This window comes from Leptonychotes weddellii, chromosome 14 (genome assembly GCF_054177405.1).
Source record: "Leptonychotes weddellii isolate Sample4059 chromosome 14, ASM5417740v2, whole genome shotgun sequence".
NCBI classification, from domain to species: Eukaryota; Metazoa; Chordata; class Mammalia; order Carnivora; family Phocidae; genus Leptonychotes; species Leptonychotes weddellii.
Genome location: NC_138382.1, coordinates 14,073,753 through 14,087,354, shown reverse-complemented (window position 1 = coordinate 14,087,354; position 13,602 = coordinate 14,073,753). Strand labels below are relative to the sequence as shown.

The 13,602-nt window shown below is 39.4% G+C and overlaps 1 protein-coding gene across 1 annotated transcript in view; it reads left to right on the top strand.

Annotated features, from left to right (window-relative positions):
- Window positions 1-13,602, top strand: part of TRPM6 (transient receptor potential cation channel subfamily M member 6) — a 128,416-nt gene that overhangs the window by 96,689 nt on the left and 18,125 nt on the right. Inside the window, exons 26-31 of the mRNA XM_081804066.1 lie at window positions 1,320-1,443; window positions 4,998-5,089; window positions 6,532-6,590; window positions 8,176-8,201; window positions 11,131-11,181; window positions 12,875-12,940. Coding sequence (XP_081660192.1) covers window positions 1,320-1,443; window positions 4,998-5,089; window positions 6,532-6,590; window positions 8,176-8,201; window positions 11,131-11,181; window positions 12,875-12,940 — 418 coding nt within the window. The remainder of the gene's footprint in view (window positions 1-1,319; window positions 1,444-4,997; window positions 5,090-6,531; window positions 6,591-8,175; window positions 8,202-11,130; window positions 11,182-12,874; window positions 12,941-13,602) is intronic.

Genomic DNA, 13,602 nt, shown 5'->3' with positions numbered 1-13,602 from the left:
CACCTCTCCCAATCTTAATGCCCTGCTTCATTTCTCCATATAATAATCTGGATGCATTTTTTAAAAGCACCTCAGTTCTTTTTAGAATGAGAAGCAGAGGTTATGTGCTATGGTGAGCGCTGTGAATTGTGTAAGACTGTTGAATCACAGACCTGTACCTCTGAAACAAATAATACATTATATGTTAAAAAAAAGAAGATAGTAGGAAGGGTAAAATGAAGGCGGGGGGGGAATCTGAGGGGGAGATGAACCATGAGAGCCTATGGACTCTGAGAAACAAACTGAGGGTTCTAGAGGGGAGGGGGTTGGGGGGATGGGTTAGCCTGGTGATGGGTATTAAGGAGGGCACGTATTGAATGGAGCACTGGGTGGTATACGCAAACAATGAATCATGGAACACTATATAAAAAACTAATGATGTAATGTATGGTGATTAACATAACAATAAAATTAAAAAAAAAAGAATGAGAAGCAGAAACAAAGAGATAAGTATTAAGACAATTATGTAAAATTACCTTTTGGGGGGAGAGATTTAGCCTGTAAAGAAGACTCTTTTACAGGGAAAATGCTATGAGTTGCTGGGATCTTATGAAATATGATTTCAGTAGATTTGTTTTTTGCAGTGGTTCAAGTGGCCAGAATTTAACTAGAAATTGAAACTGGGCTTAGGTACTAATAACTTGCATTGGTTTATTGCTTGCATTTTTTCAATTTATCTCATTTCTTCTCTGTCCCTGGTTAGTACATATGGAAGCCATTATTGTTGGCTACTTGTTATTTTAATGACAAAGGGAATGGGGCTCACAGGCATTAAGTGATTTACCCAAGTTCACGTAACTTCTGAGTGATAGATCTAGAATTCCAACACAAGTTCTTTTTGGATCCAAGCCTTATGTTTTTTTGCTCTACGCCACTGGTCGTCAAATTGTGATCTTCTATCAGCAGTGTTAGCATTACCTGGAAACTTACTAGACATTAAAATTCTTTCTCCCTCTAGACCTACTGAATGGTGGGTCTTGGAGGTGGGACCCTGTAATCTGTGGTTTGGCATAGCCTTGAGTGATTCTGCTGCACACTCAAGCTTGATGGCTGCTGCCCCCCAGCCTGGTTCTCAGTCATGACCGCAAATAATAATTACATGGGTGCTTATGTCTTGCCAGCTTGACTAATGGGAGTTTTCAGAGATTTCCAGGTGATTCTAATGTGCAGCCAATGTTAACAACCACTGCTACTCACTATAGTACCTCTGGGAGTCACATTAATGACTCAATGTTTTCAGATTAATGTCACTGTGTTCCAACAAGTGTCTTTCTCTCCAGGTCATAAAGGTCGACACCTGCTCTCAAAATGACCAGCTGGATTCAGAGCCAGGAGAAAATAACATCTCAGAAGAAGAGGCCTGCAGCAAGAACTGGCTCACAGTGTCCAAATTTAGTCAGATGAGTATGTAACAGTCTAGACTCTTGGATCTCAAAAACTCTGGGGAAGTTTCCTCGCTGTGTTCCCAGAACACCGGTGGTCCCTGCAGTTCTTTCAAGTGGAGATGAAAGAATGAGAGGGTGGCACATCCATTTAGAAAAAATAACTCCTTTTGATTTTTAATTTTTATGAAAAGGACAAAATTTCCATTCGTTTAATGGAATAGTTGTTGGGATCCAGAAAAGAAAAACAAGGTTCAGTTAGTCTCCTATCCAGAGCTGTTAAACCTGGCTCAGGGAGTATTCATTTAGTCTGATGTATGGAGTGAGGTTGTCTAATGTTATAAATTCTTAAGGTTCATGAGACATTGATATGGACCCTTACACAGAACTCAGTGGGATGAGTAGTGGTTGGTTATTTATTGCTACTGACATATAGTATTTATTCCATGGGCAAGTATCCCTTAATGGTGTTTTGTAAAGGAGAAAAGATGGATCAACTAGCTACAAATGAAAACTATGAGGTAGGCAGAGAACGTGAAATAAGCCTGGACAAGTAAGATAAGGCCAGATTATGAACAGAATTGGGAGCAATGATCAGAACTTTGAACTTCTTGTGTTACACAATAAGAGATCTTTACCAGTTCTTTTTTTTTTTTTTAATTTTATTTGCTTTCACACATCTGAGGTTTATTCTCACTTAGGCAAAGCCCTATGCAAATGTTTGACAGGCAGCCTCCCATCCAGGGATGCAGGGACCCATGTTCCACCCATGTTGTAGCTCTATCGTGTTCAACATGAGCCTCCCAAGATCTCTGCAGGACACCTCCATGGCTGCCATGGCAAGACGGAATGCAGTTGATATCCATCTTTTGTTTACCCATTCATTCATCAGTGGACACTTGGCTATTCCCACCTCTTGGCTACTGTGAATAATGCTGCTATGAACGTGGGTGTGCAAATATCTTCTTTGATGTGCCCTTTTTCTACCTTTAGTTATGGAGTTTGCTCTGCCAGTCTTCAGGTCAATTTTTGGAGTATTTAGGATGATTTGATAGTTATCTAATTGTATTTGTGGGAAGAGGCGAGCCTCGGGTCCTCCTACTCTGTTGCCATCTTCCTCACACTTACTTTTTAAACAGAAGGAACTATGTGATCAGGACTCATAAATATTTAAAATTATTTGAAATACTAAACTTAAGGTACAAATAGACACTGTATTGAAATCTATGTTATTATGCTTCTTTAAAACCTTGCTTTGTCTTTGGGTTGGTGGTTTTCAACCAAGGGCCAATTTTGTACACCTCCCACCTCTCTTCCCTGGGACATTTGATAATGTCTGAAGACATTTTTGGTTATGACAACTAAGGGAAGTACAGGTATTCTTGACTTCAAGTGGGTAGAGGCCAAAGATACTGCTAAACATCCTCCTACAATGGATGGGATAATCTCTTTCCTTCCAACAAGGAATTGTCCAGCCCAAAATGTCAGTGCCAAGGTTGAGAAACCCTGATTTATATTTTAAAATACTCAATTGTCTGTTAAATCACTGAGAATCAAGTGGACTCTAAGTTGAAAGAGACATTAGAAATTAAATTATTCAGAACGCTCTTAATCTATAGATATGACTCGAGAGCTTAATTGTCTTGCCTTAAATCACACAGGTTATAAGAGCCTATGATATTGGATAAATCAAATCCCATACCCAAAGATATGATTCTAGGTCCAGTTACAAATGTATTGTTTTATCTATAAATGTTTATTTATATTATATTTCATATTTTTATAAATCTGATATTTAAGTTGTATGCTTTTCTTAAATTATTCAAGTTCTTTTCTTATTGATATACTTGACATATAACATTGTATTAGTTTTATGTGTACAACATGATTTGGTATATATATATGTGTGTGGGTGTATATATATATATAGTAAAATGATTACTACAAGTTAACAGTCATCACTTCACATACTTACAATTTTTTTTTCTTGTAGTGAGAATTTTATAAGCTCTATTCTCTCAGCAACTTTCAAATATACAATACAGTATTGTTAACTACAGTCATCATGCAGTACATTACCTCCCTGGGACTTAGTTATCATACAGTTTGAAGTCTGTACCTGAGACCACCTTCACCCATTTCACTCACCCCCCGCCCCACTCCCAAGTTATTTAAGTTCTTTCCAATGACTTTCAAATAGAAAAAGATGCAGGTGGCAGGAGAATTCTGGGAAAGAATCTCAAGTCTGATGGAAGGGAGAGAAGATGTAGGGAAATAGGCTTACTCCATGTGCCTAGTTAATCTGAGGAGACAAGGAGGCCCACTATCTACCTGGAACTGCATCCTGAATTAAGACTCTTTTTTTTTTTTTTTTAATACATCTGAGTTAAGCATTAATTGAAAAAGAATTTAAAAATAAAAGTTTGAATGTTGGGTGATACCCTGTCAGGTAGCTCTCTCTGAATACAAAAAGAGAAGTTCTGAGGAATTTATGAAAAGGAAAGGTATATTTTTAACTTTTCCTCTAGGTATTTTATTTTAATTTTAATTCTGCGCTCTCATTGAAACCATATTGATCATAATTTTATGATATTACAAAAATATCATATGACATTTTGTGATTTTTTTCCAATAGATTTCTTGTACTGTGTGTGTGTGTGTGTGTGTGTGTGTTTGACACAAAATCATTAGAGAAAACAATTACTGTTATCTCCTATGTCCTACATTTAGCCAGGGACTCTTTTTTTTTTTTTAAAGATTTTATTTATTTATTTGAGAGAGAGAATGAGAGAGAGCGAGTACATGAGAGGGGGGAGGGTCAGAGGGAGAAGCAGACTCCCCGCCGAGCAGGGAGCCCGATGCGGGACTCGATCCCGGGACTCCAGGACCATGACCTGAGCCGAAGGCAGTCGCTTAACCAACTGAGCCACCCAGGTGCCCTAGCCAGGGACTCTTAATAAGCCTTATTCTCAGAATTAATCCAATCCAATAATTAAATTATTATTGGGCACCTACTATATGCCAGTGACTTTGCAGGTACCAGTATAAAAAATTGTGACAATAATGATCCTTGCCATCCTTTTTAAGAAAGAGCTGAAAATGGAATTTGTCATCTGGTATTCTTTTCTGTCTTTTGTTTTTGTTTTGTTTTATTTTTTCAAGTAGCCTACTATGATGCTTGATGCAATTGTTAAGGAAGGATGCCTAACAATTTGGAATGAAAATTTCATGTGTTTTACATAAACCATGGACAAAAAGAATCACTAAAGGTGTTCTTCTGTAGGGAAGACTCAAGTTATGGACCATTTAATGCTTGACTTTGATTAGCGAGCATAAATTATTATAAATGTGAAGGAAACTACTGATGAATAGAAATACTGTAGAATATATAGCTTTCAACCACTTGAGGAAAAAAAGGACAAAGAATCTTGGTAATACTTGCTAAAAAGAGAAAAAGAAACTATATTCAAATTTAGATGAATGCACTATGTTCAGATCTTCCTATTTAGGAATGTGATTTGAATGTAACACATTTTCAAGTATTCTCTAATTTTTTTTTCTCTTTCTTTTAACAAGGTCTGGAACCCTCTATATATCAGAAAATGAAAACCAAAGAAACGGAACAGCATGCAATCCAAGTCAGTGATTATCTAAAGCAGTCTCAGGAGGTAAAGACATCTTATTTGATATTAAAAAAAAATTTATGCACACACCTCTCTAACTCCTTGACTGTGTCTGTTTTACCTTTATGTCCCTCAATTGGCTTCTCCTTTTTACTGGTATTACATTTAAATCCTTGCTTTGAATATATGCTCAGTTTTTTTCACTCCCCTCGAGCCCCACCCCCCACCCTTTATTCTTTCCTTGTTGTTTTTCTCCATGCAATTTATTGGTCCACCCACTAATTTATCGTGGGTGTTTTTAGCCTGAAAGATCAATAGTTCAGGAACTTTTGAAACTGTTTTGAAATTTATGAATGTTGCCAGGTGGAAGAAAAATAGGTATTTGCATTACACTTTAAGAGGTGGAGCTAGGGTCAACATATAGAAACTACTGGGAGGCAGATTCAGCCCAATTTGAGGAGGAATTTTTAGCAATTGGGGCTTTCTAAGGACGGAATGGTTTATTTCTGGAAGTAGTAAGTTCCTCACTTAGTGTGGTTAGTCAAACAGGCCGAGCCAACCTCTTTGCAGATGGGTTGGAGGGGATTTGGGCCCTGCAGGATGAAGGAGCCTCCAACACCAAGGTTCTCTGATTTTACGGTCTTTGTTTCTTACGTGCCCGTTTTACTGCCATCTACCATGTGGGGAGCATGATCTAGTTAGACTAACCCAAGAAATCTGATTTTGGTCTTGGTTTGAACATTATTTCTATGAACTCGGGAACTGTATCCACATTACCTGTATGAATGTACGTTAATAACCTCATGAATGGAATCTGTGGAAGGTTTTGAAATTAAACCGTCTGACTGCTTGGAGGTGAGTGGTGGCAAGAACCTGTCTGCTATGTCCCAGGTTTCAGGGCTGTGCATAGTAATTAACCTCTGAGCTTCATTAGCTGTGTCTCTAAAATGGGGTTAATGCCATCCTTATGAGATTATTGGTAGTGGATAACAAAAATAAGACCAATGGAAATGCCTAGAGTGATGCCCGGAATGTAGTAGGTTTCAGGAAGTAATAGTTGAATCTAAATAGGAAATAGAATGATAAATTCAAAGTAATGTTGTTCTAAATTATCATCCACTGAAACAACAGTGTCCTGATAGAGGACACAGAGATGTAATGATTGATATTTCTTGTCAACTTAGACCTTCAATCCTTCTTTCTTATCATTAACTGTTCACTCTCATTTCTGCAAAAGCCATTGTTGTATATTATGTTTTCTCTATGATGTCCCCATACAAGTAATTTCATTCTGTTAAAGTCAGTCAACACATTGAATTGTTCAGATATTGTGCTAACATTATGCATCTTTCTAACTTGAGTTTAGTGCATCCAGTAAAAGAAATATTGAGTTGGGCGGGGGAGGGTGTGTTTTGCAAATGTATTACTGGAACCTTGGGGTGGGAGAATGTTGGGGGAACATGCAATGACCTTTCCTTTCTGCTCAGGATCTGAGCAGAAACTCTTTGTGGAACTCCAGGAGCACCAACTTCAATAGGAACTCCCTGTGAGTATTTCTAAATGTCTGTTTTTAAGCATTTTTGGCTTCTGTTTTTTTTTTTTTTTTTACCTTATTTGTTTTTGTTTTTGATTTTTAAACTGATTTGTAACAAAGGTTTAATTGGGTCAGAAAAAGAGGCGAAAAAGAAGTGTTTCCAATGACAATATTTTCCTTTTGTCAGCAAGAAGGAAAATCATTTATTCTCCAAGTTTTCCCATTTCTGGCAATAAGATCCCACCTCAGTGCCTTTTAAGAATATAATGAAACACGTACTAGCACAGCAGATTAAGCATTTGTCTTTTCAATGTCAAAAAGCACACACGGAATAATGAGTATCCTATCTTTTCTGACAGATAAGATTGTGAAATTTGCATTCAAGACTAGGAACAAACCTATCTGGCCTAAAGAAAAAGACTGAAGATCTGTTAGTTTTCTCTTTAGATTTTTTTTTTTCAAATTTTTAATTTTAGTTTATGAGGTTGATCTTTTTTATTTTTGGTTTCTCATGAGCATCCTAAGTGTCTATCAAAGCAGTAACCCTTTGAGGATTGAGACAAAGCAAAGGGAAGACGGGGATCAAAAGAGAGAGGAGCTAGAGAACTCACATGGTTGTAGGCTTGAGTATTTTCCTGGGATTTTATTTATTCAGAGAAATGAAGTTTGAAAACCAACCAAAGCAAAATGATTCTATTTGGTTTGTAGTGTTTTCTGGACTTTTCTGGTTACATCATTAAATGATCCATGTGGCTAGGGGAGCAGAATTCAAAACCATCTACTGTATGAAGGGCCAGTTGATACCAAGCAGGTGGAATGTGACTTGAAGTTTGCAGCCAGCTCCATTTGAGATGGCCTTTTTTTCTGGTGCTCCCATCGAGGTCTCTGTGTGCAAGCCTGCCTCTAGACTTCAAGTGCACATGACTGTCTCCTCCCAGAGGTTCGGTAGTTTGTGCTCATGCAGAGTAGTGGGTTATTGCAGCATGAAATTAAACAATAATTGTAATTGTACTCTCTTCCCTAAGGACCTTCAATACTGGAGATACTCTTTGAACGAATTTATTCAGACTTGCCCATGGCCACTTGTGCACTTGAGCAGGGCAAGTAACAATTTACAGAGAGCTAATTTCAGCCCCTGAACATTTAGGGGCCAAGTGGGCTAATGAAACTGATTTGTAGGCTTGTCCAGAAACATTCACAGACTCATTTGTAGGCATCTGCTTTGCATAGTTCAGGAACCCTTTAGTTTAATTGATCCAGAACAACACAAACACAGTTAAATCTTATATATGTCGTTTGATCATATAGCTAATTAAAAACCAAAACCAACGACTGCTTTTTGGTTAGCCTAGGGCATGCACAGTAAGTGAATTATACGCATATATGGTGCTCATTTTTCTATGAAAAATAATTGTAGGGTTGCAAACCATTTCTCTGTTGATAGAAATAGGGGTCAAATGGCACTTTGCTTTCAAAGAAAATCTACATACACACATACATGCATCTAGACATATAGACTCTGTATTGTTACTATTGTACTTCTTTGGTCATTGAAAAATTTAAAGCATTATCTAAACAACTTTAATTTTTCAAACAGGTTGAGAAGTTCAAGTAGAGTTGACAGTAAGTTCTTATATGTTATTTTTTTATCTTATTAATGGAGAGGTTCCCTCTCCTGCTGAGATTTTTGTAGTCCTTGAAATTCTGTATGTGATTTTTGTCTACTGTACGAAGTAGAAAGTTCAATAGCGAAGTGGAAAGTTGATTGTCTTTCTCCACATAAATCAGGATTGATGTCTGGTTTACAATTTTTTTTGAATTGCCTATTTCTGACAGTGATTTTCCAGTTTTCTCTGTGAGTGAGGCTGTTGCCACTGAGCTCATTTCGACTGTTCAGCAATTCTGTCAGTCTTTTACATACCGCTCACAAGGAGCCCTTCATCTTATATGTGGATACCTTTTCCTGTATGGCTTCCGTAGGACTTTGCCCCAAGTGACTGAGTAGGGCTGGGTCATGTGAGACACTCCCTGGCAAAGCCACTGTCGAGGCTGTTCTCAAACTTTACCACAGCCTATGGGCTCCTTTTCATGTTCTTGACCTCTTGATGCCATTGGGCCCCTTCTCTTCCACAGCCTTGTGTATCCCACTCTCTCTGGTTCCCAGTCATCAACTTTGCCCATCTTAACTATCAACTTTGCCTCCGTACCACCCCCAGCCCCATCCTTAGGAGCTGTCTGTGTTGCTCTATCCCATGGCTTCTGCCTTAGAGCCTCTGATATTTATTTTCCGATGTAAAAAGTTTTGCCCTTGATTTTATGTGAGCCTTCTGGTTGGTTTCTCTCCCTTTGCACTTCCCCGTGTTCCCACTGGAGTTACCTTTCTGAACAATAAATTGTCACTTACGTCTAAGCTTCCAGTGGCTTCCCATTACCTACAGGATAGGCTGCAAATCTTTCTCAAGTGTTGATGAGGGCCCTCATCCAGATATACAGGCTCATGTTCATTCTTTCACTCAACATTTCTGCCCTGCAGAATATGACCACCTACTTGTTCATCCCTTCACTTGGGTGTCTTCAAGCCATCTCCAACAAAATGTGCCACCTCCTGCCTCCCCCACCTTAGGAAATGGCAACGCCGTCCTTCCAGTTGCTGAGGCCAAAGTCTTGCCATCATACTTGGCTCCCGTTTTCTCACATCTGCACTTCCAAACCATCAGTAAATGCTTCAAAATATATCAAGAACCTGATTACTTTCCTACTTTCCCATACCACTTTTCATCTCCTCCCTGGATTACAGGATGACCTCCAAACTATTGCTCTCTGAAAGTCTTATTTCCAGAACGCAGCTAGAATAACACCGTGAAACCAAAAGTCAAATCGAGTCACTCTTCTGCTCAAATGGCATCTCATCTCACTCTCTAAAAGCAAAGTCCAAATTGGTCTACAAAGCCCTGTTGCTCTGCTGTCCTTCCTCCAACTCTCCAACCCCATTTCCTCTCAGCACAGTCCACTCTGGCCACACTCTCCATGGTCCTGCCTCAGGGCATTTGCACCTGCTGTCACCTCTGCCTGGAATTTTCCCTCATTTTTCCATATGACTTACCTATCACTCCCTTCAGGTCTGTGCTCAAATTTTACCTTCTTACAGAGGCCTTGGCTTGCCATCCTTAAAATAATAAGCTCCCTGTCTCCCACACTTTCTAGCCCCCTAACTTGATATATATGTAATACTGTATCCACTATATATTTACTTGTTTATTTAATTTCTTTCCTCTCACTGGAAAGTAGCCAGAGACTTTATCTGTTTTTTACACTGGTCTTTCTCTTAAGCAGCTAGTAGGTGTTGAGTAAGTGTGTGTTGAATGAATGTGAACAAATTCTCACAGCTCCTTAAATGAGCCAGGATTGAAACTCAGCATTATCAGATTCAGATGCCCATGCTCTTTAAGAATATCACGTTGCTTTGGAGTTACAGGTCTGTCACCCAGCCACCAAAAAAAAGAAAACAACAACAAAAAAAGAATATCACGTTGCTTGTCTATGAAGGTTCCATAAGCCTCTGTGTACACCTCTATTATAAATACTTAGCCAACTGTGTTGTGACTATAGTCTACATGTCTTTAGCTCCCAGTATTTCACATTTCCTTTTTTCTAGGGTGGGAGCCACAACTTACTCACATCTGTTTTGGCTAGCATGACCTGTAGCGGGAGCTGAATACGTTTTTATTTTTATTATTGAATGAACTCAAAGGGTCTTTTCTGCTGATCTTACTTTTTACTAAGCACCCCCAAAGGAAGGGATTTTTGTTCCTTTCCTTATCCAGCAACAAGAAACCAGAGAGGTCTTTGAAATTGGGCTCTAATTATGCTGCTTACTCTACTAGGTATAAAGCAGTTACCACCATGAGACTAAAGCTCTCTACTTTAATTTTAATTTTATGAAATGGCAAAACTGTTGCAAAGGATTTCTCTGGAGACTTGTAATTTAGGACTTGAGCAGATAGAGGAGAACCAGTTAAACCTGCAGGAGGTGAGCCCAACAAACAAGCCCCTTGGTGTCCTATTCTCCACCCACTCCTCTGTTTCTGGTATATGCCTCTTAATTTGTTTTCATCACTTTGTTGTCATTTTAGGTCAGTGAAGTAGACTGCTAATAACTTGGTATTAATAATGTCTTTATATGGGTACTGCATCTTGGTGGGAGCTCAGAGAATTGTGCTTTGGGGATGTCGTGAAGTGTGATGGGCAGCCCAGTGCCTTCTGCAACCCAGAGGTGTAATTGGTTCAGAGGAAATACATCTTTGAGGCTAATATTACCTGTCTTTCTTCAATTCCCTATATAAATATGTTTGGAGATATTACATTGATGATTGGAAACTGTCAGGATACCATGCCCAATGATGTGGTTAAAGGACATTAGGCAATCTTTCTCAAATACTGAGAAGCCATTCCGATTAACCTGTTCAATAATAACTTTGAAGGCAATATATTCATAAGCATATATTTATCTCCAGCCAAGTAATTAAAATGCCAATCTTCTCTATAATTTCAGAAATCTCAGCCTCCTTAAAAAGCCCTCCAGAGCCTTGCCATCATTACTCAGGTAGGAAGCATGTGCGCATTGACATGTCAGCCGAGCTAAACGTCTGTGATTCTGCAGTTGCAAACAGAAATATTGATGAATCACAAAGTATTGATAGGACTCCCAACTTGAAAGGCTGCTGTTCACTCTCATGAGAAGAACATTCAGATTTCTTACCCTGCCATTTACTTGGGAAAACAAGTTGTTAGGATTTAAGAGAATGTGGGATTAAAAACAAAACAAAGCAAAATATGTACCGGGGGCGCCTGGGTGGCTGAGTTGGTTAAGCGACTGCCTTCGGCTCAGGTCATGATCCTGGAGTCCCGGGATCGAGTCCCGCATCGGGCTCCCTGCTCGGCGGAGAGTCTGCTTCTCCCTCTGACCCGCCCCCCCTCATGTGCGTGTGCTCTCTGTCTCTCATTCTCTTTCTCTCAAATAAATAAATAAAATCTTAAAAAAAAAAAAAAGCATGCTCGGGCAAGTTCCAAATGGTGAAGAAGGGTGACCTTGAGGTCTCAAAATGCCTTACAAGTCCAAAGCCAGAGCTCTCCATATTTTGGATTGGGGCCTGAAACGAGTTCTTTGAAGGAGGATTTTATACCCTCACTGGCCCTCAGCGAACATAACCACTGAATGAATGCCAGCCCCATCGAGTAAATTCAACAAAGACATCTTACAAAGATGTTATTAAACAAGATGTCGAGGGTCTTGACTCTCATAAGCAACATTGCTTCACAGCGCTTCAGTTGTCTCTCTTTCCAAGTGGGAATCATCGTACTTGCCCTTCCTGAGGAACAATCTGCCAAAGGGCTAGCTGGGAATTAAGAGGGAAACACTTTGAAATGCAAAGCAATAGGACAACCAACTGGACTTGTGCCACTGGTTGGTCTTTTGTTTGTCATCACTCTCAGCCTTGGAGGAGATGAGACGTGGGCGAGGTCTTTTACACAGTCTAAAGCTCAGCACCTGAGTACGAGTTTAGTGGTGTGACACTTACCACTATTATCAGCTCAAGGTCATGTTGTCAGGGCCCAGTAATAGACTGTCTTTTCCTAAATTCTCCCCTGTAGCAAACAGTGTTTCAGTGGATTCCAGACTCTGCTTTCCAGGCCCTTATAACTGGGTCTTTCAGCTCAGCAGTAATCCAATATTTTGACTCCAGCTGTCAACTTTAGGAAGTCTGGTGAAAAATACTGTAACTCATATTGACTCTGATCTGTTAGGATACGGCTCTCAACAGGAAAATGCAGATCACTTGCTTCTAATTAAAATTGGCCTTCAGTTCTCTCCGGGAAAAGAAGGTGAACGGTGCAAAGTCAACAGTAGATGTCCCCACAGTCCACTGTGCATTAGATTTGCTCTGGGAAAGAAAAACCAGAGAAATGAAGATCACAGAACGCTCTTGAAAAGGAAGTTCCACATATGTATGGATTAGTCTGTGATTTGGCATTCAGGAGAGGGGAGGTGATAGCCCCACTCAGACCATGTTATGTAATCTCATATAATTTCTAAGACCAGGGCATAGCCTTCCTGTTTAAGGCATAGTTGATTTTAAAAGCTGGATTATGGAAAATATTTTTGATAAAGGCAAAAATGGGGGGTCTTTGAAATGAAATATTTTAGCATTATATGAACAGGCTGATGTGGGGGAGGCTTTCTGTAAGTCCAAGCCACTGATGCATACTTAAAATAGTAAATCTGTTTTTGTTTGCAGCCATTGAAAGGAACAATTTAATGAGGCTTTCTCAGACTATACCATTTACACCAATCCAACTGTTTGGTGAGTGTGCCATTTCTACCTTCTTGAGGCTGTGCCAGGGAAGAGGCATACATCTGAGCAAAATCAAAGGAGGAGAAACCATGTTGCATCATTTTAGCTGAAATTTTTGTTTTGCCAGTGATTGCAGTCTAGTGCGATTAATTTTCTAAAATGGAAACTCTTGTTAGCTGTCCAGCCAGCATCAAGGGTCAAAATCTAATACTGTGGGGATGGGACCTATAATGAGCAGCAGTTGGGAAAAAAGCAATAATGTTGCACCTGGCATTCACTGATTTAGGGCTGGAAGTAAGTAGGAAAGAAAAGAACCAACCAACCATGTGTAATAAACACAGAGGAAAGCGATAAATGTCAATACAGTAAAAACTAACAGGCATCTGAAAAGAAATGCTTTGTATATTGTTTTCAGTTTGTTTCATGTAAACTAATTGCTCTTAGCTCAGATAGTAAATGTCGTTTTTAAAGGCTGGAGTAGTAAAGAAAAACAAGCTCGCATTAAGCCAAGGCTTCCAGAGTCTCTCTGTCCAGCCAATTGACAATATAACAAGGGTCCCCACTCTGTCCTAGATCTTAATTCTCTTCACACGGGGACAAATCAGGGGGCTCCCGATCGTGGATGCAAATGCCTTCTCCTTCCTCGCGGTTCCATGGCTGGTTTTGCAACT